General features: G+C 38.2%; 1 protein-coding gene across 1 annotated transcript; it reads right to left on the bottom strand.

Moving 5' to 3' along the window:
- Positions 1-871: 871 nt before the first annotated feature.
- Positions 872-26,898, bottom strand: LOC129262272 (N-alpha-acetyltransferase 35, NatC auxiliary subunit-like). The gene is made up of 15 exons (XM_064100034.1): positions 26,485-26,898; positions 23,521-23,594; positions 22,485-22,581; positions 21,436-21,625; positions 21,137-21,304; positions 19,109-19,219; positions 18,009-18,059; positions 17,366-17,449; positions 13,822-13,954; positions 13,037-13,215; positions 12,191-12,427; positions 11,089-11,366; positions 9,848-10,055; positions 9,042-9,305; positions 872-8,358 (listed from the first exon to the last, which is right to left on the bottom strand). Exons 1-15 carry the CDS (start codon positions 26,520-26,522, stop codon positions 8,218-8,220), a joined length of 2,253 nt encoding a protein of 750 aa, XP_063956104.1. The 5' UTR covers positions 26,523-26,898; the 3' UTR covers positions 872-8,217.
- Positions 26,899-27,716: the final 818 nt, after the last annotated feature.

Below are 27,716 nucleotides of genomic sequence, written 5' to 3'. Positions count from 1 at the left end.
ATTCAAGGAAGTCCATACAGTTAAAGATACTACAAGGGGAAGATCGGACAGTACTTAGAGTGCGCAATTAAACGCTCGGGAAGAGCGCCCCACAGCGTTGAGTAAGTAAACCTTCGCCAGCCTTCACGTATCGCCATTTTTGGTTGTGTACAAAACATGAGGGAAATGGAGGAGGGGTGGAGGAATAGAAAATTTTTACATTTTAAGATTTTTTTCTTCAAATTTTTCCCCCTAGAATTAGAGATGAATATAGTGTTACGAATTTGTATTTGTAGTATAATATCAACATTCTCGGTATTCATTGAGTACAAAGCCTTCTCGAGCTTGTAAATTGCATAGTCCTTGGCATAGTTTGCGGGATGTCTACATCTCGTTCTGCCTGAGCGTCCTTCTAACATTCCCAGCTGAGGTCAGACATTATTTACTACCTGGGCCTCACTCGTCAAGAGCGACTGTCCTTCGCTTACGTAACAGCGCCGATAGTCTCTCAGTCGCATGCGACCTCGCCCAGCGATGCTCTGTCGCTGTCGCGTGCGACCCGGCCTGACCTCACACCGAGAACAGTTCTGTTTTGCATACTGTAAGTCCAGGGTCTCGCTCGCTCATAAACAGAATCTGCCCTTGTGTTATGCAACATCAAGGACTCACAGTCACGTGCAGCCCATCTAGGCCGAGGACGAAGGTTGTTCTTGAGAGAAGGATAGAAACTGTCTCAAGGATGCTTTGCTTCATCTAGCTTTCTATAAAAGGAGTGGTCATTTGCATTTGGGGAGAGTTTCCTTGGGGCATGTCTTGGAGTCCATTTCAATCGAGTGTAGTTGGATGTGTCTTATTCTTCGAACGTGTTATTAATAAATGGACATGTCTACTCTAAAAGTCAGTTCTCTTTATCTTTAATTTGCTGCTCCTCATATGTGAGAGAACACAGAAAAGTGCAGAGATAAAAGATTTACATATTTGACGTGAAGAGAATTTGGTCAGAGAATTAAGAACTTTAACGAGAACTTAGAGATTTATACAGAGTCTATGAGAGAGGAGGAAACAAACAGTTGGTGATTTCAGTGATATCTTTGCGAGCTTACGTTATAGCGGATTAGTAATTTCCAACCCCCTTATGGGATATTGAACTTCAACACGTTAGTCGATATGCCTGGAAGGAGGAGAAAGACAGACTTAGAACAAGAGATCAAGCAGCTGAAAGTTGAGCTTGATCAGGCGAGACTACATTCCCAAGTTTCAAATGGAGATGATTACGACAGCGAGGTTCAAATTATCGGCCCCAACAACCACCATGACCACAGAGCTTCTATTCAGCTTCCGCATCAGGAATATTTTGATGGGATGCGCCCCTGGGAGTTTCATATTTTCGTTCCACAACATCGCTGAAGCTTGTGATTGGAATGCAAATGATGAGGAAAAACGATTTCGGATGTTGGCATGCCTGCGAGGGGATGCTGCCGATTTCGCCTTCCAACAGCTTACTTCCGACAGGAAACTTTGACAAGCTTGTAGCAGCATTAAATGAAAGATTCGAAAAATAGGAAAACCCCAGCATCATTCGTTTCTCAGCTGGAAGCAAGACATCTTGGGCCTAAAGAATTAATTGCTGATTACGCCACCGACGTTAGAAAGCTCACAACTTTCGGCTACCCCAGTGCCGACGTCGACACAATAGAAACAATTAGTACATGCCATTTCTTGAGAGGACTGGGTGATCAAAACATGATTCTAGCTGTATTCAAGTGGAATGTATTTGTTGATATATGTGACGAGGGCCTTCTCGGATTTGATTTCATACACCACTTTAATTTTGTTCTCGAACCGAGGCGTGGGCTCCGCCTGAACGATCGTCTGTTTCGCTGTCAGATTGTGTGCGATCAAGTAAGCTGCAGTGTGACAGTGAAGAGTGACGTCATCATCCCAGCTAACTCAGCGTTTATCATTGCCAGTAGTGCGGATACTTCCAAATTAGAACCAGGCGATTTGCCCTATGGATTGATTGAACCCATGGGTGACAGGGAGACATTACAGCCGATACATGTAGCTAGTTGCTTAATCGATATCAGTAGGAAGGATATCGACTTACCAGTTTGCGTAGCCAATGCACTTGATGAGGATATACATGTGCATCCTGGGACAAAGATTGCAAATCTTCAACAAGTAGACGATGTGCACGGGGAATGTATGGATGAGGCTTTTTCGCTGCCGGTTGAAGTGATGAAAAGTAACTCTGCATCTGGAGCAACTGTGTTTGAGGATTGGGCTGCTGATTTAAAGTCATTACATGACAGAAGCTGTAAGGACTTATCAGCGGATGAGAAGGAGAAGTTAGCTAAATTACTTGATAAACATAAGTCGACATTTGCAGCTTCTCCAACTGAATTGGGGAGGGCATCATTAGTTAAACATGCTATCGACACCGGTGATGCAACACCTATTAAGCAGAGGCCCAGACGGCCCCCACAGGCGTTCGCAGATGAAGAGGAGATAATTCAAACTCAATTGAGTCAGGAATAATCTGCAACTCGACAAGCGCATGGTCCAGTCCGTTGATGTACGTCAAGAAACGAGACGGGACAACAAGACTGCGCGTCGATTATCGCAAGCTAAATGAAGTAACTACTAAAGACGCTTATCCCCTGCCCCGTATCGAGGATTGCCTCGATTGTATAGGAGGTGCTAGTTTTTAGCACTTTGGACAATCAGGATACTGGCAGATAGAAATTAAGGAGGACCGAGAGAAGACAGCATTTAGCACAAGAAGCGGACACAACGAATACATTACAATGCCGTTTCACTTATGTAATGCATCAAGCACATTTGAGCGGGCCATGGAGCTGATCATGAAGGGTTTAAAGTGGAAGACTTTGCTCCTTATCTTGACAATAAAATTGTTCTTGGTTCAACCTTCGATGAGCACATCGAGAGGCTGGATGAGGTACTTAATCGTCTCGGTATAGCAAATCTCAAACTTAAACCCAGTAAATGTCACCTTCTGAAACCGGAGGTTTATTATCTGGGACATGTAGTAAGTGCTGAAGGAATAAAACCTGACCCAGAGAAGATACATAGGATTAATCAACGGCCTACATCCAAGTCAGTCAAATCAGATCCTTTGTGAGTCTTTGCTCCTACATGTATTACAGAAGATTTAATTGCAGGTTTTCATCCATCGCGGCTCCCCTAACTAACCCTACGTGGAAATCTAGCACATTCGAGTGGAATGACAGGTGTCAACTTGCATTTGATGAGCTTAAGACGGCAATCACAAGCAACAATATCATGGCATATCCAAATGATAAGGGTATGTTCATTCTTGATACTGATGCGTCATCAACTGGTGTCGGGGCGGTGCTCTCGCAGATTCAATGGGATAAAACTGCCCAGTGTGATTTGGAAAGACCAATAGCCTTCGCTAGCCGTTCTCTTACCAAGACACAGTGGCGGTACTGCACTACATGCCGTGAACTATAAGCAGTTGTCTTGTTTGTCAGCCACTTTTGTCATTATTTGCTCGGTAGGAAATTCTTGATTAGAACTGACCATTCATCCCTTTGATGGATAATGTCGTTCCCAGAGCCTACTGATCAAATGGCCAGGTGGATCGAAGTCCTGTCCCAGTTTGAGTTCGTGATCGAGCACCGAGATGGGAGGAAGCATGGTAATGCCGATGCATTATCTAGAATTCCATGCGAACCCGATGTTTGTGATTGTTATGATGGAGTGTCAATAATCGAGGAATTACCGTGCGGTGGATGTAGTACATGTGAGAAGCAACATCGCGAATGGTCTGTTTTCTTCGAAGAGGACGATGTTGTCCCTCTTTCTGTGAAGGGTGTCCAGCCAACAGAAAAACTGTCGGTATCCACCCAAGCTCAAACAGCTCCTTCAGCCAAAGGGGCACCATATGTGAAGAAGAATTTATCTCGTATGAAGTGGTTAGCTGCCGTAGTTGTTGTTGTCGTCGAGTTTGCTGCAGGTGTTAGTCGTGTATTGTCAAGATACAGAATTATATTTGGAATTATATGATCATGTGTTTAATTGGAGTCGTCGTGGTGTGCTGGTATAATGTTAGTATTGCCTATGTTATGGATGGGGCAGCAAAGTCTACGGGAGGTCCTGGCAGATCTCAAGTAGGCTTATGAGAGCAAGAGGTGTTTCAAAGCAGCAGAAGAAGACAAAAGGTGGATAAGCATAGAATTAGTGTAAACCAGGGTGTCATAGTTGGAAATCTTACACATGAGGAATTGCTCAAAATGCAGCGAGATGATATTGATGTGTCGATTGTGCTCGACTGGCTCACCAATTCCCCGGACAGACCAGCTCGCAGCCTTACACATAAGAGCCCGACTGTAAGGAATCTATGGTTGTCATGGCAACAGTTAGAAATGGTTGATGGCTTGTTGTACCGGAGGAGTTACAGCACGTTGTGATGGAGACAAATCATACATCAGGCTTTGCTGGCCACATGAGAGTTAAAAGGACATTGAGTCGAATATCACGCAGCTTCTACTGGTTTAATATTAATGAATCTGTGCGGGCTTTCATTGGGAATTGTGTGATATGTGCATCAAGGAAGTATCCAGCATCAAAACCAAGAGCACCGCTGGGCGAATATAATGTTGGCCACCCCATGGATCGAGTAGCTATTGATATTATGGGAGGACTTCCCGTGAGTGACAACGGAAATAAATATATTTTGGTAGTCGGCAATGCATTCACAAAATGGATTGAGGCATATGCTATCCCCGATCAGACTGCCGAGAAGCTCGTAAATGAATTCATATCTCGATTTGGAGCACCCCTGGAACTTCCTTCCGACCAGGGCAGAACATTTGAATCTACTGTATTTCAAGATGCATGTAAATTGCTTGGGATTACAAAGACTAGAACAACCCCTTACCATCCCTCTTCGAATGGAATGATTGAGAGGTTCAATCTGACACTTGCAAACATGATTGCCTCTTTTGTGAATCAAAACCAGAAAGACTGGGACATTAATCTACCCATTTTGACAGCGGGGTATAGAAGTACTTCACACGAGACTACAGGCTTTTCTCCTCATTTCCTAATGCTCGGTCGTGACGTAAGGACACCCCTAGAGTTTGCACTCGACATTGAGAATCCGGACAATGAGCCAGGTGGCATTGGAACGTTTGTTTGCAATATGGCCCATACAATGAAACATTTCAAAGGATAGCTCGCGAGCATACTGGAATGAATGTGTCGAGGCAGAAACGAAATTATGACCTCCAAATGTCGGTCAACAATTATGAAGTAGGCGACTTAGTCTACCCACTTGATTCTTGCAGGCACAAGGGCCTATCTCCAAAATTAAAGCGTGAACGATAGTGTTATCACTAGGAAGTTGAGTGAACTAATTTTTGAGGTTTGCAGTAATCAACGTGGAAAATCAACGATTCTCCACCACGACGGACTAAAACCATTCACTTCATCTAATGTACCATCCTGGGTGACGGAATTGTCTCTAACGTTTGCAAAACATTGGCCTATCAAAATCAACGACAGGCTGGTACCCAGACTAGCCCCAAAGATTATCTCGAGGTGCTGAAGAGCGGCCGAAGGACACGACATCCGACTCGGCTCAACTTGTAAATTTTGGGTCATAAACTGCATATTTTAGTCACTACCCTCTTCTCCCGACCTTCAATATATCCTCATTCTCACTCTTCTAACATTAAGCCAGTTCAGACGTTCTGCTTTCATTCTTTCCAAAATCACCAATGGCATTCCAGTACCTACCGGGTTCACTCCATGGGCATGATGGGGGCAATGGGAGTGACAGTGGATTCGCATCACCCCTGACGCCAATATGCGATGAGAAATCTTATTCCCTGATATCAGTTGTCGTTGGAGAATCGCACAGCATCGATGTGGAGAACAATAAGGGAAAGGGGTTCATCTTTACCCACACGCCCCTCCCTGTGTAACAGACATGTGGTCAACTGGGGCACAAACGAAAGATGGAGGACCAAACAAATAATAACGATAACGAAAGAATGTTGGAGGCCATAGCGTCTATGGAGAAACGGTTCTCAGCCGAATTATCGTCTCTTATGAAGGATATAGATACTCTCAAATGTTCCGTTGATAGTTTGAACAGCAAGGTTGACCAACAAGGCGGCGAGGCAAGAGTTTACACAGAACATGTCCAGATGGACTTGGTCAAAGGAATAAACCACGTGTCCAGTTTAGTGAAGGGTAGACGGGAACAGCTACAACAAGCATCCACGATTCGACATGACCTGTTGAGTGCCCCTCCTCCGTCCAAGACAATTAATTATGATAATTTGAACAGCAAGGTTGACCAACAAGGCGGCGAGGCAAGAGTTTACACTGAACATGTCCAGATGGACTTGGTCAAAGGAATAAACCATGTGTCCGGTTTAGTGAAGGGTAGACGGGAACAGTTACAACAAGCATCCACGATTCGACATGACCTGTTGAGTGCCCCTCCTCTGTCCAAGACAATTAATTATGATAATTTGAACAGCAAGGTTGACCAACAAGGCGGCGAGGCGAGAGTTTACACAGAACATGTCCAGATGGACTTGGTCAAAGGAATAAACCATGTGTCCGGTTTAGTGAAGGGTAGACGGCTACAACAAGTATCCACGATTCGACATGACCTGTTGAGTGCCCCTCCTCCGTCCAAGACAATTAATTATACATTATTCCCAGCTCTCTTCCTGAGAAGGAAAATGTTCGTGCGAAGTTCTCCGCTTTTTGTCTTCAATTCTACACTTCATTGACAATCCGTATTTGAGGATGAAGCCGCCGCAATGGACATGAAGGAAATAGTTGTTTGTATTCTATGAAGGACTGCAGCTAGTTTAACATTTCGGACTTGAAAACCTTGTTTGGGCATGGAAAAGAGAAGGAAAATTTTTCGTCGTACTGTAAGACTGTCCGCTATTGCTGTATATAGGACTTTCAGTTAGTTTTAAAGGATTTTTCTTCTGGGGACAACTGATACATAATTTGGTGTGTCTGATTGCTGTAACCGAGATGTATTGTTATACCAAGGTTGTTTTACCTGACTGCTAAGAAAGCATGAATGCCTGTGAGCAAGCAACCAGGGGACCAACGGCTTAAGGTCCTCTCCGAGGGACCTGGTAATAAGGATAAATGCCTTACCAAAGGGCACTAGCGCACCACTTGGGAATCGAACCCGGGTCACCAGAATCCGAAACCCCCGCTCTACCGACTTAGCTATCACGCCTCCCTACCTTTTCGTATTAAAAAAAAAAATTCTTACCTTATGATTATGTACACTATGATCCCAAGGGTCCGATTGATGCAGGAATGCGAAGTATAGTTTTGCCATACAATAATAACATTATACAGTTATATCTCAGGTCTATTTTCCACTAAAAAATATTCAGCACTGGGACACATTGTTGGGCAAATAAGTTTAATTTGTACCACCACTCGATCAAGACGGGTTCCGATACGTTGAAATTGCCTTAATATTGATAGATGCTTTGATCATTTTATATTGTTTTCTCTGTCTTCTACATTCTGATTCCTTCTCAGTCTCTATCAGTAATTTGTTTTGTTTTATTCACTTTTGTCATGTGTGATGTTTTGATAACGGTGTTTGTTGTCTTATTTAATGTTAGTTTTTCAAACTATTCATTTATTTTGTTTTAATCTACACATGTTCATTATACTACTTACATATAGATCAGAATATTCCTGGTTTTGATTCATTGATGTTGATATTTTTCTTGCATAGCCATTGGTTAGTGTTTAGTTCTCCCGAGTTGAATGTCGCACTTACTGCCCTGTCACTAATGCTGTTGGCAACACGCGACCGTAAGGCACGAAATTCAGCAAATTTGATACAGTGTAGCCCCTAAGAGGCTGCATTCAAATCATTATTTTTTACCCTTCTTGCACTAGCTTTAGACGAGTTCACTGAAAGAAAATCCCATGGATGTAGAAAATGTGAGTACGTGTTCTAAAGCTTTTTTTGCTCACTTTCATCAAAATTCACTGAAGAAACTCCCGAGTGTAGACCATGAACGCTTTGTTCTGCTTATTTTCAAACCAGGTAAAACGTTCCTCTTACTCTCACTGTCACAAAAATTCATTGAAGAACATCCAACGAGTGAAGAGTAAAGGAGTCACTGCTCCATTAATTTCAAAACCAGCTTAAAAGTCCATCTTGCTCTCACTGTGCTCTGCTACTTATCAAACCAGCTTAATTATGGGGAAAGTCCGATGAGTGTTAAAATCAAATTGCGGTGGCGCTTGAGAGTCTCTCTTATGCCCTCCTACAAGTAATCTCAATACCACATTGTTTGTCTTGGCAACTCTGATAAGACTCTGGATCTAAAATAGAGATAAGGAAAGAAAAAAAAAAAAAAATTAGTTAAAGGATTAAGTACTGAAGCTCACTCGTAGCTTGATTGATATGTTCAAAGAATAATGGCATAAAATCATGTTCAGTGGATTACTAAAGATCAAGGACTATGAAGATTTTGAAATGACCATTATCAAGTGATCAATGACTGAATATTGCTATTCATGCAATTCCGGGCACTGGCACATTCTTTTTATTTACATGATTTGAAGGACATAGTGTTTTCTTTTTAAAGGACTTTTATACTATTGTCTCATTACACTACATTTACACAAGCTGCAAGTGGGGTAATGAAGTTCAAATTTCATGCATTTACAACATAGAAATCCACATGACCTTTCTCTTTAATCAACTAGGCTCTGAAATACCAAAAGTTTGCTATCGATTATTAAATGGACATGGCCAATTCCGGCATGCACATTAAGTACTAGCATTTAAAAAAAAATTGGGGGGATATCGAATGAAATAATTTGCAATTGATTCTAAATTTCAATTTGATGGGTCAATTTTATTGCAACACTCCACTTGTCAAGAAAGTCATTCTATTTTAGAAATTTAAAGCTCAAAACAAATCAGACTAAGTAAGGCAAGTTTGAATGTAATCATTGAAAAGGGGACACCATCCCCCCCTCGAATTTTGAAGATTTCTCACCTCTGCATTAGGACTTGGGACTTTGTCCAAGAGTTCCGCAGCATGCGAGAAGAGCTCCGACGCTGTCCCATAGAGGGCCAATGACCTGGGTGGGGTGTCACCTGCCTTAGGGGTAGTGATTTCACAGAACTGATCATATTGCACCAGGGGTGGGGTGAGGATTGTGGCAAAGGCATTGAAGCGATGTTCAAAGCGGACCTTCTCGTTGTCGAACTCTGAGTTGGGTTGCTTGATCTTGCTGTCTAGTCGGAAGCCCATCACGGCCTGCAGAAAGGTGGGAATAGAGAAACAAGATGATACAGACACTGATATAGAGGTCAGTGGTCATCGGTGCCTGGTATCACAATAAGGGCTGAAAAGTGAACTTGCATGTCAAATTGGACTCTCATCATATACACATGTGGTTTGGAAGCATCAATGAGCCTGGAAGCTCTTTCTGGAATGTCCCTCAGGAAATGAAGGAAAAGCATACTCTCCGTTTGGCAAGCCAGAATCGGATGCCCAGCGTAATAATACGTCATAGGGTACTTCAGAAATGCCCTCATGAATTTCGCATTTTACAAAAGTGGAATATTACTATCATCATCATGGTGTATTGGCTCACTATCTCCCCACTTCAAACGACTATTGCATTGATTCCAACTGAATTCTCTCATTCATATAAATTTGAAATTTATGGATAAAATGTATCCTTGTATGAAGGCTTGGTGCGATCAGCCCTAGGTTAACTTTAAGACTGCAATTTTATAAAGCATCAATTGATAATCTATTCACCACTTGCCTCCAAAACTCAAACAAGTCCATACCTTATAGTAGCCTGAACAGAGTGCCTGTTGTGCCTTACTGAGGGCAAGCTCTCGTTCCAGAGGTCTTGGTCTCTTTCTCTTGGCCTTCTTCTTGTTACTACGACCTTTGCCCTGGGGTTCTGTATACTGTGATTCATGATCACCTAACATGCTGTCTGCTTGACTCAATGTAGAGATGAACCAGGCATATAGGAAGTCTGATAGGTACCTATGGATGACAAATCAGGGCCGTCTTACCAAGAGTTACGATTGATCCGATCAACCTCAACTATATGGAAATCCAACCATGTCATAATTTTTTCTCCAGAAAATTTGCAGAACGTCCTTTGTAAGCAAAGAAAAGCACACTGAATCTTCCAAGAAAACGATGAATGTAGGACTTTACATCATATCTAGAAAGTATTTTGTACAAACATGCATTTTAGATGTTGACGTTGCAGGCTTTCCATAGTTGTGGTTGATTGGATCAATTGTAACTCTTTGTAACACAGGGGCCCTGATATTTCACTTTCAGTTTGGTATATTTTCTTATCTCACAAAATATATTACAATATAACATTTGATAAGAAAGAACAAAACACAATGATAAAATAGTACAATATAATATCCAATGAAAGAATGGTAAGAACATTTGAAAATTGTCAATTGGAGACAGATATATGAAGGGTAAACTTGTTTAAAAGCAGAGCTTTTATGAATAACTCATAAGAATTGCAAATTTGTTATTATAACACCCACCCCCATCATATGGTTATCATTTCACACTACTATGTGGGTATATATCAATTAACACAAGAAAAGGTCACCAGTCGTGCGTAAAGCCAGGCGTAACTTACAGCTTCATAAAACAGACTTCTGGTCCGACATTGCTTGTATCGGACAAAGGAATGTCTTAGGTTTGATGCAATGGGACATTATTTTTTGGCTGACCCCCAAAGAGGTAGTTTAATATTAAAAGTATTCCCAGGCCTTATCACAAGAGTCTGGTGTCAGCGAATTATGATGCAATCAAATGCATAACTGCCAACCCTGAAACTTAAAAAAGTGGGACAAATGAGAAGATGGACACTGAAAATAAAAGACAATGTACAGTTTCCTATAGATCAGTACAGACAGAATTTCACAAAAAAACCAATAAAGTGTTTGACGGTGCTCTCTCTCTTCCTTCAAAACTTTCGACTGATTCTATTAAAATTGAGTCAGTTGGCAGGTATGCAGATTAGATGTTAGAAAAAGCTTACCAGAATATATAGTGGTATTCATGAATGCCATAAAGCTCCAGCTCGAATCCCGACTGAACGTAGAGTATCATGGTGCGTAGCGTGTGGTACATGACCCAGCAGCTGAAGGATGCTTCGTACGTCTTGCGAACCTCTGCCTTTGACATGATGGTGTGGAGGCTGGCATCGACCTTCTCCGCTTGATCCTGGAGGGTAGCAAGCTCCTCCAGGAGCTGCCCAAACTTATCCCTTTGCCTGGCTCGGTTGTGACCGTGTATCTGGATAAGGGAGCACATCGGCTGTGTGGAACACCAAGGAGAAAGGTGAATGACTTAAAGGAGAATGAAACCATTGGAACAGGATAGCTTGTGTGAGAACAGAAAAATCAAAGAAACAGATCAACGAAAGTTTGAGAAAAATCGGACAAATAATGAGAAAGTTATGAGCATTTGAATATTCCGATCACTAATGGTATGGAGATCCTCATATTGGCAATGCGACAAATATGTGTGATGTCACTTGTGAACAACTCTCCTCATTACTTTAGTATATATTTCACTTAACTACCTCTTTTATCACATCTATCATTAGATCATGTGTTCTTTCTATAGGAGGGCATGTCATACAGATTTTTAAAGAATACATCATGGATAAAGGGTTTGTATCACCATAAGAAAAAGCAAAAAGAGACATTTTGGGGGTATTTTATAGTCCATCACATGTGACATCACACATCCTTGTCGCATTGCCAATGGAGGATCTCCATAGCATTAGTGATTGCAATATTCAAATGCTCATAACTTTCTCATTATTTGTCCAATTTTTCTCAAACTTTTTTTCTTATTCTTTGATTTTTCTGTTTCGACAGTAGCCTCCTTGTTTCAAAGGTTTCATTCCCCTTTAACTTCTCTTTCTGTGAATATGAAAAGCTGTTTGTTATTTTTATATCAATGACACATATATCCACTGTCTCATTTCATCTTTCCTCATCCAAAGCATGAATAAAGAACTTTATTATATAAATATCCATAGGTCGACAATGCTCATTATGGGTAATTTTGCAAGGTCTGCTGATTACTTTCTTGTTAAGTTGTTACACTCAAAGACCATGAGGTTTCCTTACCCTGACCGAGTGCATCAACATAGAGTCAGCCATCTCCTTGGCTTGGGCATTGTTGTAGATTGGTGACCTTGGAGCTAGGACCGGGGGACAAACAAACCCCCTCATGGTATCCCTCAAGCACTCCTGGACCAGTTCCACACCAAAGACTTTCTTGTTGTTGTATGGCAGGAAGATCTGCTGAAGAACTGACCTTGAGAGAACGCAGGGACATTGCTTGCTGAACTCTGTAAAGAAATCCTGTATCAAAATGAAGGCAAATTGTCAATGTTAATAGTTTCCTGTACCAGCTGTTTATGAATAAGCCTTGTGATGACATAAAACACTGCTTAAGAACTCTGCAAAGAAATACTGCCAAGAGAAACAATCTGAACAGACTCCTGCACCAGTTGATTATCAATAAGCTTTCAGAGGCCAACAGTTACTGCTAGCTGAACTCTGCATACAAATACTATTACAAGAGACAATGTCAAGATTAATAGACTCCAGTACCAGCTGTTTATGAATAAGCCTTGAGAGGACACAAGTCACTGCTTGCTAAACTTGGCAAATAAATCCTGTCATAAAAGACAATGTGAAGGTTAGTAGATGCCTGTACATGTACATTGTACAAGCTGTTTGTGAATAAACCTCTTTGGGCATTGCTTGCTTAACCCAGCTAAAATAACCAGTAAAAAAAACAACTATGTACAGTTAAATGGACTCCTTTACAACATTTCCTTGCTTTGGCATGTCTGTTGGCAAGAGATTACCAATTCCTTGCTGAAGCCACAGCAAATATCAATACCTGGATATCTGCAAGGAAACTTGCACCCAATGACATTGAAATGATAATAGATTCCAACTTACTACTATGGAATGAAAGGATGTCAAGCTGGTGACCTCACAAACTGTTCTCAGTCTCGTCACCAGACCTTCTAAATATGAAATGGCATCCGTCCGACTGATTATCTTGGCATACCGTGGGAACGTTGGGGGCAGCAGACGTTGATTGACTAATGGCTCAAAGCCCATCATGTTCGGGTAATCTGGGAACAAAATGAGAACTTCAGGATTGAGAGGAATGCCTTGACTTGGAAGTTCTATAAATTGGGCTTATTAATAAAAAATGTGTATATGATGAATCAATATGTATGTTAGTCATCATTTCAATAGACTACCCCTAAGCATTTGAAAATCGAACTACTTACATTATATCTTTTTTTAATAGATATTTCAAACATAAACAAGTGGGTGCCTACATTAAAAGGCCAATAACATCCATAGAGCAAAGTAGTTCAAATGAATAGAGAAATATCAAACCTCAAAATTTCATTTAAAATAACATATTGCTTGATTTCACAAACCCCTTATGTACACAACATGGTCAATATGCGAATGAGGGAGTCAATGACATCACTCCCTTGCAATTTATTTTGTACTTTGTTTCATAAAATATCTAATATTTCAATTTTGGAGATGATAATGTAGCTTTTGATTAAATCACAATAAGATACTATGATTGTCATACCACATAGGCAAGGAGAAATAAAACCTTTTTTCGTGTTACAAATTTTTTTTTTAAAATATCATATTTTATATGCATAAATGCCTTATATCCAAAGATATGTTACAAGGGAAGGAATCTGTAGTACCTGGCATGGCTGGTGATGACTCATTTTCTGATATGACTTGTGGATCTCCTAATTCAACTGTCTTCTGTATAGGTGGTAGTAGGTCTAATGCAAGGAGTAGTAATTTCTTGCCTTCTTCAACTGATTGTTTGATCTGTGTAAAAGAAAACAACATAGCTTGATTTCACATACTGACATACCTCAAATTTTCAAGTGACTCAGATTTTTCAATCTCTTCAACACTTCCAGGCAATTCCAAAAATAACTAACTTGTTTCATAGTACATCATTATTTCATAGTATGTCCAATCCTCATTTTCAAAAATTCTTAATACTCAACTTTATGACCAGCTTAAAGTAGAAATATATTGAAAATCATAAAAATGAAGAATTATATATCAAATTAAAGGGTAAAATAAGAAGAACACGATGGTGTACATCATTTATCATGGAGACCGATGAAACTCACTTAATTGAAAGTTCTCTCTCTGAATGCTTCAAACACGCTCAATTACGTCCGCGAAATTGGGGTCATTTGATGATGTGTATAAGTGTACGAGAGACGTGATTGGCTCTCCCACGTCAAGCTCCACTTGCATGCAAAACCTGTTGCGAGGGTAGGTTTTCTCTACACTGTCACTGAATACTTCGATCACGAAATAAAAGAAAACCCAGAAGTTTATCTAGATTTTGGATTTTCAAATTGATGATTTTGAAGATGAAGAGAATGATGATGAAGTTTCTAGCTCTAGTGACGTGGATGGAGGTAAATTAGGGGAATGTTACGTCTATGATGATGAGTCGGACAATTCAACTTGCATGCCGGCCGATTCGCTACCAACTCATGCAGCTGCAAGTGCCTAGCTGCACGTAGGCCTACCGCGGGCCAAAATAAATCCATGAAAATTCCAGCCTGACCAGCCATACATTCAATGTGTCCAGTTTCAATGGTTGAGAAATGTCTTAGGAATTAACAAAAGGAGCAGCCACTTAACAATACTTGCAGAAGTTGGAATGTATCCACTGATAACACAAATTAACGGAAACTTGGGAAAATATTATGCTCGAATGAGAAGTATAGATGAAGATTCTTTGCTACATCACTCCTTTGAAGAAAACAAAAAGATAATTGAGAATAATTGTGAATGCTGGCTAGGAAATTTGCAACACCTTCTTAAGGGATTTAACATATATTTGGATGTGAATAAGAATTGTTTAGAACTAGGTGAGATAGTCGATAGTGATAGAGTAGTAGAAGAAGAAATAAAAAACAAAGTTCAAGATATTTTCAATTGCCGGTTCTTATTGGATTTACGTAATGATCGAGCAAATGATGTTGAACAAAATAAATTGAGAACTTTTTAAACAGAATATACAAACAGAGAAATATCTATTAAACTGTTAAAAATCAGAAAATACGGAAAAACATCTGTCGATTTAGAATAAGTTCCCATAATTTACCCATTGAAACTGGAAGACATAGACGTCCAGATAAAATACCCTCACATTTAAGAACGTGCAATAATTGTAATTCAGGAAGGGTTGGGGATGAGTATCACACGATAATAGAATGTAATGTACACACAACTGAAAGGGTGGTGTTGTTTGACAAAATAGCTGAAATGTATAAACAGTTTAAGAACCTTAGCGATGAAGACAAATTTATATTCATAATGAAACTTGATAATGAAAACATAATTGACAATTTTTGTAAGTTCTTCAAAGCGATTATAAATAAGAGGGGTGAGTTTTAACATCAAGTACATTTTTTCTTTTTAAATTTCATTCAAAATATCTAAAATCCACCAAAGCCACCATTACCAAAGATATATCTCTAACGTTATACATTTATTTACTTCCTGATTTGTATTTGATAATTAGATAACTTATGTATATTGCATTATGCTACACCTTCTTTATGTTAAATTTCAATTCGTCATTTCTCTTTGTATATATAGATGTATATCTTTATAATAATTGGAAATCTATGTATTGATGTATTACTGATTTATACGACATACATGTACAGTTCTGAATGTTTTTGTTTATGTTATCATTGTATATATTTTAAAACAAAATATTCATGCCATATGAATGAAGTTTTTTAATAAATTCAAATTCAAATTCAAACCATCCAAAATGCCGATTGACAGCTGTGCAACACATGCATCTACTCTCTCAGCCAAGGCGAGCAAGCAATGTGTGTTTGAAGGTTTGTTTACAATCACATACGAGCTATGCATGTTGGGGATGATCTTTTACATCTAATTCTAATTTACCTCAACTTTTTGCTTCAAAAAAGGTTTTATCGTAATTTAAAAATAGTACGAGGTGTTACTATATTTTTATATAGATAAATAATTCCCCGAGTTTCGTAATTTTGTCAAAATAATGAGATAGAAATTACATCTAACAGAACGAGTGACAATTTATCCCAGCCACGGCCACGTGAAGTTTATTGTCGGTGAATATCGTCTGCTCCTATTCGTTGAGTTGATTTGCCTTCAGATTCGGATATATTCACTTGTTTGTAAGTACAATTATATCATTATTTTCCTTTTTTAGAGCCTTGACAGAGGGAAGAGACTCTGTACGGCTGGTCAGGCTGGAATTTTTATGGATTTATTTTGGCCCGCGGTAGGCCTACGTGCAGCTAGCACTAGCAGCTGCATGAGTTGGTAGCAAATCGGCCGGCATGCAAGTTGAATTGTCCGACTCATCATCATAGACGTAACATTCCCCTAATTTACCTCCATCCACGTCACTAGAGCTAGAAACTTCATCATCATTCTCTTCATTTTCAAAATCATCAATTTGAAAATCCAAAATCTAGATAAACTTCTGGGTTTTCTTTCATTTCGTGATCGATGTATTCAGTGACAGTGTAGAGAAAACGTACCCTCGCAACAGGTTTTGCATGCAAGTGGAGCTTGACGTGGGAGAGCCAATCACGTCTCTCGTACACTCATACACGTCATCAAATTCGAGTCAATTCAGAGACCGATGGGAGGCGTATTTCGGAGAGGCATTTTAGGGCTTTTTAATTAGCGATTTTCACCTTATGTACTACTTTCGTTATTTTTTAATGACCAAATGATAATCCCCACATCATGACCTTTCCACTGATATATAATAAGGCCATATTCATAATCAATATATTTCTCCTTTAAGACATACATGTACATGTACTGCTGCTGCTACTACTACTGCTGCAGATATAACTACCACATCTACCTCTACTACCACTACTTCTAAAACTACTCTTTCTCCTTCTCCTTTATCATCTGCAATACTATCATCATTATTATCATAATTTTCATCATAATTTTCCTCCTCCTCATCATTATTTTCATCATCATCATCATCACCATCATCAATCATCACCACCACCTCCAACAACACTACCACCATCACTCCTAAATATTACGACATGATTACATGTACACACAAATAATAGTTATATAATTTTCTACAGTGCATTTTTGTAAACCTTTTAGAAAAACATTCCTATTTTCTCTTGTACACTTTGGACAGTTCGAGTAGCAAGTTTTTCTCAAACAACCTACCTCTTTCTTTGTGAATGCGAGCAAAGCTGAATAAAACATCCTACAAAACTTTATCCTTGACACGACTGCGATACTCTCTTCATGCTGTTGGAGGAAAAATATTTGAAAACAAAAACATAATTAGGAAATGAAAAAAGGACAGGGAATAAAAAAGTTGGGAGAAAATGCAAGTATCATCACTTATATGTGCAAGGAATCATGTAATTTTATATAACAACATGAATAACATGATATGATCAAGATTTTCAAAATTAGATTTCATATTTGGTTGAGTGCCAAAGCCACCTGACAAGGAGCATGAGAAATAACGTCAGGAGGATCAAACACCTGCAAGGTATTTATGCCCTTGAACATTTTTTGTTATCTACATTACTCTTTTATTACATATCAAATGAAGAGAAATGATATGATGATAGGTATTTACAGATACCAACAGGTGCACATGTTTTTGCTTTGAAAAGGAAAGATATTCAGGTACAAATATGCTTCAGTATTTGAATACTGTCTTTTGATTGCCTGTTTTTGTTTCCAAATTTGTAAAATACCCAAGTCCTCAATGCACCATAGTGTACAAACTAAGGATAGGAATTACTCCATGAAAATTAGCCTAGGAGGATTAAAAAAAATAGAAAAGCCATCTTACTTCTAATTCGGTAGCAGTATCCCTGTCTTCCCCCTGTCTTGCCCTTGTACTCTGTAACAAATATAAAAATAATAAACACAACATATAACAAGGCCCTATCTCACAAAGGAATGTGATTGATCCAATCAAACTTTATTATGATTAGAAAGCCAGTGAAGCATCATCTATAAAGCGCTCTTTCAAATCATTCTACCACATAATGACAAAGACTTATGTATTGTCATTGTTTTGGTCCATACATTCTTGTTCACAAAGGGATAACTGCATACATGTATAGACAAAGAATTATGGTGTACTCGATTTAAATAGTCGAGATTGATATGATTAGTCTGACAGGGCCCAGATTATTGCAACAGAGTGTGCAATTTTGTCCTGAGTGCCTGCCAATATTGCTTTCATAACCTAAACAAAGGATGCAGAATCTTCAGTTCATTCCCAAATGGGGAAGTTACATCACTGAGCAAAAATGCTATTATTGACCAGAAGAAAGTAATACATTTTGCATATTTGAATTCAAATATTCTTGACTGGAACTGTGCATTGAATTTGACTGCTCGCTCATCTCGGGACTCCTGCTTTTTGTCACCTACAGGTACTTTACTCTTTTTACACTTTCTTTTTAAACTCAGGATGCTTAGAAAATACATCCTACCACCACTACTTTTCAGTTTTTACATTTTACTTACCTTTTCCTTTTAGTATGCACATTCATTCTCTATATTAAAGTTGCAATATATCACTGTTATTATTTCATGTCTGATGTTTTTTTAACAAGTTGTACTGCTATGAACGTAAAGCTGTGAATTGTACACAATTTAGCCTTTTGGCTGCAAAGTGCAATATTAATAAAACCTTCTCAATTCAATTTAATTTTAAGCCAGGCTTTCCTCTCAGCTGGGAGTGAGAATACTCGTATTGATGAGTTTGATGTTCAATCACTCTATTTTCCAACACGCTGTCAAAAACTCAATTTATATACATTAGTTCTGCACTAATTAATCAAGTTTGTAAAGCCCTTAAAATGATATACATATGCCTAACTTGAAAAAAAAATGAATGGATTTTGAATCAGTAATAAAATACTCAAACTGATAGCTTACCCTGACTCTTCTGTTGTAGTCTTCTTCTATTTCTTTGAGCATACCAACAACTCGTAGCTCTGTCACATTGTGGGCAAGTTTAAAACCATAGGTCATAGACTGGAAGTCCTCCTATAGGACATTGGAAGATAAAAGCAGAATAGATAAAGATGATGAGATGATCGAGTAGTAAACATCAGAACTAAACTTGTCGAGCCATTTTTTTTTAGAATAAAGATTTGACTTAATGGAATGTCTGCAACTCCACTTTACAACTATTTTGAAGAAGAAAAAAAAAAGGACCCCAGAATGACCTACAATTGTATACCTGGGCCCCGTTGTACAAAGAGTTACGATTGATCCAATCAATCACAACTATGGAAAGCCAGCAAAGTCAAAATATGAAATGCATGTTTGTTCCAAAAAAATTCTAGATATGAATCCATATCCATAAATTCATTGATTTCTTGACAATTTGGAGTGTTCTCCTTTGATTACAGAGGACATTTTGCAAATTTCCTGTAGAAAAAATTATGACACTGATGGATTTCCATAGAGTTACGATTGATCGGATCAATGGTAACTCTTTGTACAACGGGGCCCTGATGTGAAACATAGTTCATCTCTCAACAAGTAGAAGTGGTTTATTTCCAATTCGTCTAATGCTAATTTGTCCAATTGCCAACTTGTCTATCACTTGGTCTATCATCAGTTTGTCTACTCACCACATTGTCTACTTTCATTTAGTCTAATAACCAGTTGGTTCAATAGCCATTTAGTCCATATACCATTTGGTCTAATTAAACTAAAGTGTTAATTGTGCAAAATTGATGAAAAGAAAATGGGTATTAGGCCAACTGGTTATTAGACGAATTGGCAATAGACAAACTGGTGATTAGACGAATTGGCAATAGACGAACTGGTGATTAGACAAAGTGACGATTGGACCAAATGGTTGTTAGACGAAATGTTGATGGACGGAATGGAATTAGACTAAATGAAGGTAGACCAGGGGTTCTCAAACTACGGCCGCGGAACGGTTTTCAAAGTGGGGGGGGGGGGCTGGCCATGCAAAAAATCACAATCATATGGTAATTTTTACGTTTTTGTAAAAAAAATTGGTGGTTGACCAGTGAACATTAATTTTGCACCAGTGCCTTCGTCTGGCAATTACACCTTTTGTGTCAAGGTTCAAGCAACTTGTTGCTGACAGACTGTCACTTTTCCCATATTGAAAGTGACTATAGGAGACTGACATCCTTGTGAGAGTCTACAACAGAGATGCTCTATTATTCATTCTACTTTGACTACAAAAAATATTGATACTTCAAGACATTATCTAACTCCCCAATACCAGGTATGTAAAGGTATACTATCTAGATTCCTTTTAACAAAGTACTACAATTTTGTTATCATCAATATTGACTCTCGCTGTATTTTGATTTTTTTTTCTAATTTTGCCTGCGTTCCATATGAAACTGTTATAAATTTGTTGGATTAAATGCTCCCAAAATAAGACAACGGCCAGATTGCACAAGAGAGCATCTAGGACCCCAGCCGCAATAGGGTCTTTGCGCTTCGCGCACATTTTTTTCTAAGTATCCACTTCACCCTGGCCCTTTCAGGTATACTTGGAGTCTCATCTGGCCCTTCAAAGAAAAAGTTTGAGAACCCCTGAGGAAGACCATGTGGTGAGTGGACGGATTGGCAATTTACCATAGAATTTGGCATGCACTACTGCATCAATGAGATTGTGTATTAGATTCCATGATGACATCCCAAGAATGCTAGATTAGAAGACTGAATTGAGTCACACTCATGTTTGAAATATCCCCCCCCCCTCCCCCGAAGCTTCTCCAGCATGTTAAGAGTTGAAATCTTTGTCTTGGTTCTTCATAGAATATGAGTAGAAGGTCAGCTGTAGAAGGAATCCAACTCCAGACTGAACTCTACTGATTGGGAGAAAATCTTAATCTTGCGTTTGAACTTTGGAGTTGCATTTGATTGCAACCTGTTGTGCAACAGCGAAAAGATGTTCCTCCAACTTACCTCTTCAAAGACTCCAGCCCTCATGACCTTGTCCTTGATGGTGTCAACCATCTTGAGAATGACCAGGGAGAATGCTCGGAGACAGCGGTCATCGATCAGGTCAGGGTTGTGAGCGTACAGGTTGGTGAAGACCGTCTGAGCTAGTGAATGACCTTCTAACCAAGTTGCCTGTTCAGAAGATGAAAAGATTTCAAAATCAATGAGAATGGTTATCATGAGGAAGACCAGCGATCATCAATCGACTGACAAATTTATGAATTCTTTGCTTGTCAATGAAGAAGAGAAAAGGAGTGACTCACCAAGCAAGCGAATGTTGTATCCATGATGCCAATGAGTTCATGATTGGTGAGATCTGCAGTCTTTAATCTCCCTGCTTCGATGCTCTGTTGTAGATTGAGTACCTTGTGACCAGACTGGTTGCACATCATGCCTGCATCCATCTTAGGATCCATCATCTCAATGGCAGACATGGCCTCAAATAATCCAAAACTGGAGAAGATGGGAACAGAGAGTGGTAAATATCCACAAACACTGACCTTGGGGTGGACTAAGATTCTGATTAGCTGTACCATATATGTAACTCTCAAATAAAGATTCATTTATCACGTACAACCAGAACAGGAAGAATGTGAATGTGTGTGTGTGTGCGGGTGAGAGAGAGGAGAGAGCATTTTCAAATAGTGAAAATGAGAGCTGATATTTGTAGGTGATATCTAATGACATATCTAGTGACCAATTTTTGATATATCTAGTGATCCATTTTTAATCACAGTTTGTTTGTTTTTTAATTCAATCATCTGGTGTGGAAGTTTTCTCAAAATCTCTCTTTGAAATCTTCCTTACACGTTTCATTCAATTTCCTTCTTGTTCTCACATTTTTAAAGTCAATATCAAGTTATCCATACACTGTGCATGTCAGGCAAACAAATGTTCATTTTTTTATCTATTTATTTATCTTTATTTTTTTGGGGGGTACTTTTCACAATCCACTGCCTAAATCTGCAACATTATTTTTCCCTGGTGCATGTACACTGTACAAATCTCATTTTGACTTGGACTTTTTAAGAAAAATTAACTCAAAATAGTCAAGACACTACCTCAACAAAAGTATTTGAACAAGAAAAGGGAAAAATACCCATACTTCACCAGAGTGTTTCACAAAGAGTTAATTAAATGAGACTTACATGTAGACTTAGAGTCATGCTTAAATGCCAACAGGCACATGTAATTCATCAGGTGTTCTGACTGATGAATATGCTGTTGTACACGTCCTGTGTGCATAATGAGACCTGTGCAGTGATGCATTACCGCACACAACTGATTAATATGGGGCTTTAGAATTACTTACATGGAGTCATGCAGAAGTTCTCCAAGCTTAAGGTGTGAAGCAGCTTCAATGAACTCCTCTGTGATGTTCTTCCAATTTCTTTGAATATTCTGCCTACCTGGTGACAGTAACACAGCACAAAAATTATTTTCATCTCATCTGACTTCCAGCGTAAAAATATAATGAAATAAAAAATCAATCCAATTAACTCAACAATTTGTATTTAGAGTTTTTATATTTTACTGAATTTGACGGTTGAACAGCTTAGCACCATTTCTAACTAATCAGTGATGTTACATTTTTTTTGTTAATAAAGGCTCTTCGAACACTTCTTTTACAAATGCAGTAACTGTATTTTAGAAAGAAATATGGACAGATTGTATTTTAAAAAATTCATCAGATTCTTGCTCGAGAAGTGATTTGTAAAAAAAATAGGAACAACAAAACTAAAAAGGTGAATACTGATCATCTTGTTATCAGATTTAAAATTGCATCTGAAGTACAAAGTATATTTTAGGATAAAGCATTCCTTTCATTTTATCTAAGCTAACTTGGTTATTGGACATGGTCCCTGCCCCAGGGATATCTCTTTAGAATGCTTTGTTTAGAAATGCATGGCTATATAAATGGGTTGCTTTTCTTGACTATCTTATTGGATTCCATTTCCTTTTTTTTGCCCAAAACTTTGAAATATGGAATTTGTAGCTCTTAAATACCTACTAAATTAAATCATTTAGTCATCTGCAAGGTCAGGGGTTCATGTCAGTGCAGTACATGTAAAGTATCAATAAAAAAAATGATTTTCTCTTTTATAATGAAATCTTGGTTAAAAAGCAATGGTGAAGCAAAATGAATGAACATTCAATAAACCTTTATTTTGACATGAACTGTGCATAAATCAGGGTCCAGTTTCACAAATTATTGATATAATGACAATTTCTATAACGGGGCTGCTATCAGCCAATCACATTGAATTATTTCAGTGGCTTTAAACTGTTATTGCAAATGTGTTATTATAACATGTTTTATGAAACGGGCCCCTGTGTTGTGTACTCACTTGGCAGATGATGCGTAAATGCACTGCAGCCATCATGGTCATCAAAAGGGTCTGAGGGCATGATCCCTTCTCGACTGGATTAAAAGTAGATAAGTATAGGTTTAGCCTACTGACAAAAAAATCTAGTTCTACCGTGTCTACAATTTTAGAATTGATTTTTTTACAATTCTTTTTTTTTTCGCTGCACTCTCTCGCGGAAAAGTAATGCCTCAATCAAAATATCTATCTTATCACTTATAAATCACTTAAAAAGGCTAAGCTCAACAAAATTTCTATAAAACACACAACTACTTCACGCAGATTATAATCTCATTTTGAAAATATCTGTTTGCACCAAAATGCCAATTTTCACATATAAGTGCCCTTTTGGCTTTGACCCCCCCCCCTTCCAGGCTGGAAATGTTTATATCTCAATGAATAGAGTAAAATTCACAGAGCAAAATGCTGAAAATTTGATCAAAATCGGATAACAAATAACAAATTGAAACAAATTTTAAAGATTTGCATTATTCTGATGAAACAATTCTAGGCATGTCTTTATGAATATTCATTAGATGGGCTGATGATGTCATATCCCCACTTGTTCTTTTGTATTTTATTATAGGAAATAAGGGTTATTCAAATATTTTTCTACCACACTAAAAGAATTGGATTGATATCTGATTATTAGTGCATTAGTTATTTATTGCCACAACTTATTTCATCATAATGGAGACACATCATGTACATGTCATGTATGAAAAAAAGGAACATTTATGATTTCATATACATCAATAACATAAGAAAAAGGAAAGTGGAGATGTGACATCATCAGCCCACCTAATGAATATTCATGACGATGTGCATATAACTGTTTTCACAAAATATTGATAAAGCTTAAAATTCAATAACTTCGTTATTTGTTATCCGATTTTGAAGAAATTTTCAGCATTTTGCTTTGTGAATTTTACTCTATTTATTTTCAGCCCGGACCATCCCTTTAATAAACAAAAATATGTTCTGCCGCCCCTATCCCAGGGAGTGGAGAAAGACATACGTTGAGAATGGGCATGCTAGGATCAGGATCAGATGACCGTGGTAATATTAATTATTGCAATGTAAATCGCCTAGCAAAAAAAAGTATTATTACTTTGATATTATGTCTAAATCTATCAGGAAATTATTTTTGTTTTACTTGAAGGGTCAAAATTTTTGGTCGCTCAGTTCGCTCGCTCGCTCCCACCTTTTATACATTTTGCACTGTGTCTGCCGCCTAAGCATTGTTGGCTCATTGTTCCATATATCGAAAGTTTGAAATGCCTTGGCCTTGGGTTTCCATGCCTTGGCCTTGGAGATTGAAGCCTTGGCCTTGGGTATTAAAGCCTTGGCCTTGGAGGTTTGAACCTTGACTACAACACTGGTCAAAACACACTTAAACATTTAAATCTGATTTCTTAAATGTTTGAATAAGCCTAATACTTAGCATGTTATTCATGTACTAATTAAAAACTTGCAGGAGCTGCGCTTACTATAAACAAATTTGCGGTGTGGTTCACCGTTATATATATATTTTTTTAATTGCCCCCGGTTCCTGTAAAAAGCCCGTGAGCCGGGGGCAATTTTTTTTGAAAAATTGCCCCTGGTCTGCAGCTGCTTATTTCAAGGCTTGGTTGTTGGTACAGTGGCAGATACAAATTTTGACCAGCGCGAGTGTTGTGATATTGCTATTCAATGGGTAAAACTAAATTGTCAATTTTCCATACTGTACATAAAGTCTATTGGGAAATGGAATTTCCATTTCCTGACATGCTGAAACCGAAAATCACTGTCCCTATATCTGGTTCCAGTATGCAACTGGTTAAATGGGTTTAAAGAATTCTATAAAACCTATCGAATGATATGAAGCCCTTTTTCCCACCTTTTTAAACCTGTGTGAAATATGGCATTTATTTTGTAGAGGGCCTTAGGAGATTCTAGCCAATGGCTAGAAAATTTTGTTTGCTTCCTTTTCCCTTCATGTCCTCTATCTTTTTGTTCTTTCTCTCCTGTTATTTTTTTTTTTTCATTCTCTCCTCCATTCTTTTCTCCCTCTCTTTCATCCTTTCTTTCATTCTTTATTTTCTTTTTAGCTATTCCCTTCCTTCCTCCCTTCCTGTTTTCTTCTTTCTTTCTTTCAAAGAATGAAGGAAACATATCTCTTTCCTTCATTCCTTTTTTCATCCTCCTTTTTTTTTCTTACTCTTTTTCTTTCTTTTCTTTCTCTCCTTTATTTTTTATTTCAAACATTCATTCATCTTCCCTTCCTTTCTTCCCCCCCCCTTTTTTTCATTTATTTCAAAGAATGAAGGAAAACTTTTTTCTTTCCTTCATTACTTTCCTTTTATTTTTATTTTAACCTTTTCCCTCATTTTCCCCCTTAATTTTTCTTTATTTCTTCTCCATTCATCTCTTTTCTTTCTCTCCTTCATTCTTTCTTTCACCCATTCGTTCACCCTCCCTTCCTTTCCTTTTTCCCTTTCTTTATATTTTTCTTTCTTTCTTTTCTTTCTTCCTTCCTTCCTTCCTTTTACAATTATTTAGAGTGATTCCTTTTTATTCTGTGCCATGGAATGGTCACAAAATTACATGAAAATATGAGAGAGGAAATCATTCAAATGATGCCCTTAAAAAATATGAAGTATTTCAAGGCCAAACTAGCCCTGCCCTAAAAATTACGAAATTTTAGGCCTGGTTGATATCTGCATATTCTGCAGACTGCAGTTTACAATGGTTTATGCAGCAGCACATGACAAAATTCTCAATATGTGGGACAATGTATTGTCTACTATTGTGAACATTTTTCAACTGAAGCGGCGTGACACTAAGTACAGTTTTCATGCTAGCCAAACTTAACTTGGATCTAATTCAAGATATTTCAGAGATGCTTGTAAAACTGCAATTGAAATTGAATTAACTACAACTTTACTACAAAAAGAAATAAGTTACCTCGCTTCCATTTCAGCGGCTTGACATAAACTCTCCATTCGGCCAATTCGTTACATTACGATCGCCGGTCAAGGTATACGTATATGCAGTCGGTCCGGTATCGGTCTAACGGCCGGCCAGGGCCGCCCCGTTGAGATCTCACAATTATGGACCTATCCAACTGGGAAGACAAATTGAGAAGGAATACTTCAGTGAATCAGTGGACGGCTTGAATATTGAATTTGTCTTTTATGAGAAAAACATTAAATTCGACTCGGTCACTTCTGAAAATCTGTATAGAGGGTGTATAAAACAAATTGCTGATCGAACAACCAGTTAGTTCATAAGTTAGCATGCATCGTTCTATAAAAATAAAGAAATTGAGAAAACGTTTTATCGTCCTAGAGTTAGTGCGTTGGATAACAAATTGAGAGAATTTCAATTTAAAATGTTATACAATATCATCTTTCTGAATCATCACTTATACAGGTTTCATTTTATAGCAAGTGATAAATGTTCTTAGCAATTAAACACGAAGAAACCTATACAAGCATTTATTTTTTAATGTGAAAAAGAAGGAGATTTGTGGGAACGGATCAGTTTTATTGTTCAGCCTTCCCATTCTCAAAAAACTTAGCTGGATGGAAATCCATATTGGTCTCGAGGAAACAACTGAAAACTTACAATTACTTTATCATATCATTTTGCTAATCAAAATTTAATATATCAAGGGAGGGGGAAGGGTCGGTAATCACCATCTCCTGAAGAGATAAAAGTTATTTATTAGCAAAGAAGAAAAAAAATTGCATTAGAGCGAAATACGTTAACGCGACACTATAAAAATGGGAATATTCAAAGGTTTTAAACAATAACCAAAATAAAAAGGATGGGGAAGGGAGGGGTGCCCCTCGATCGTCTGCCCCGCATGGAGTCGATCATGGAGTCGATTTGTTTGTTGTTGTTTTTTCTTTGTGTTAATTGTCCCTACATGTCTTTTGTTTGCTTGTTTTTTTCTCTCTCTCGCTCTCTCTTACTCCCCTTTATGTGTATGGTGTTTTTCTGTCTATTTCTCCTGTTTGTTGGTGTTGGTTATGTTAGTTTATTTAGCTTCGGGGTCTGATGAGGGGGGGGGGGTGCTCTTTGGGGCGCGGGAGAATCATCATACATTAATTCTTTCAGTTTGCGTATATATAGCTGTTACGTTATTTATGTTTTTTATTGCTTTAGCTGCATATATGACTTGTTAAAATGTT

Source organism: Lytechinus pictus, chromosome 5 (genome assembly GCF_037042905.1).
Source record: "Lytechinus pictus isolate F3 Inbred chromosome 5, Lp3.0, whole genome shotgun sequence".
Classification (NCBI taxonomy): Eukaryota; Metazoa; Echinodermata; class Echinoidea; order Temnopleuroida; family Toxopneustidae; genus Lytechinus; species Lytechinus pictus.
Note: the sequence above shows the minus strand (reverse complement) of the source record. Positions and strands in the feature narration are given on the sequence as shown.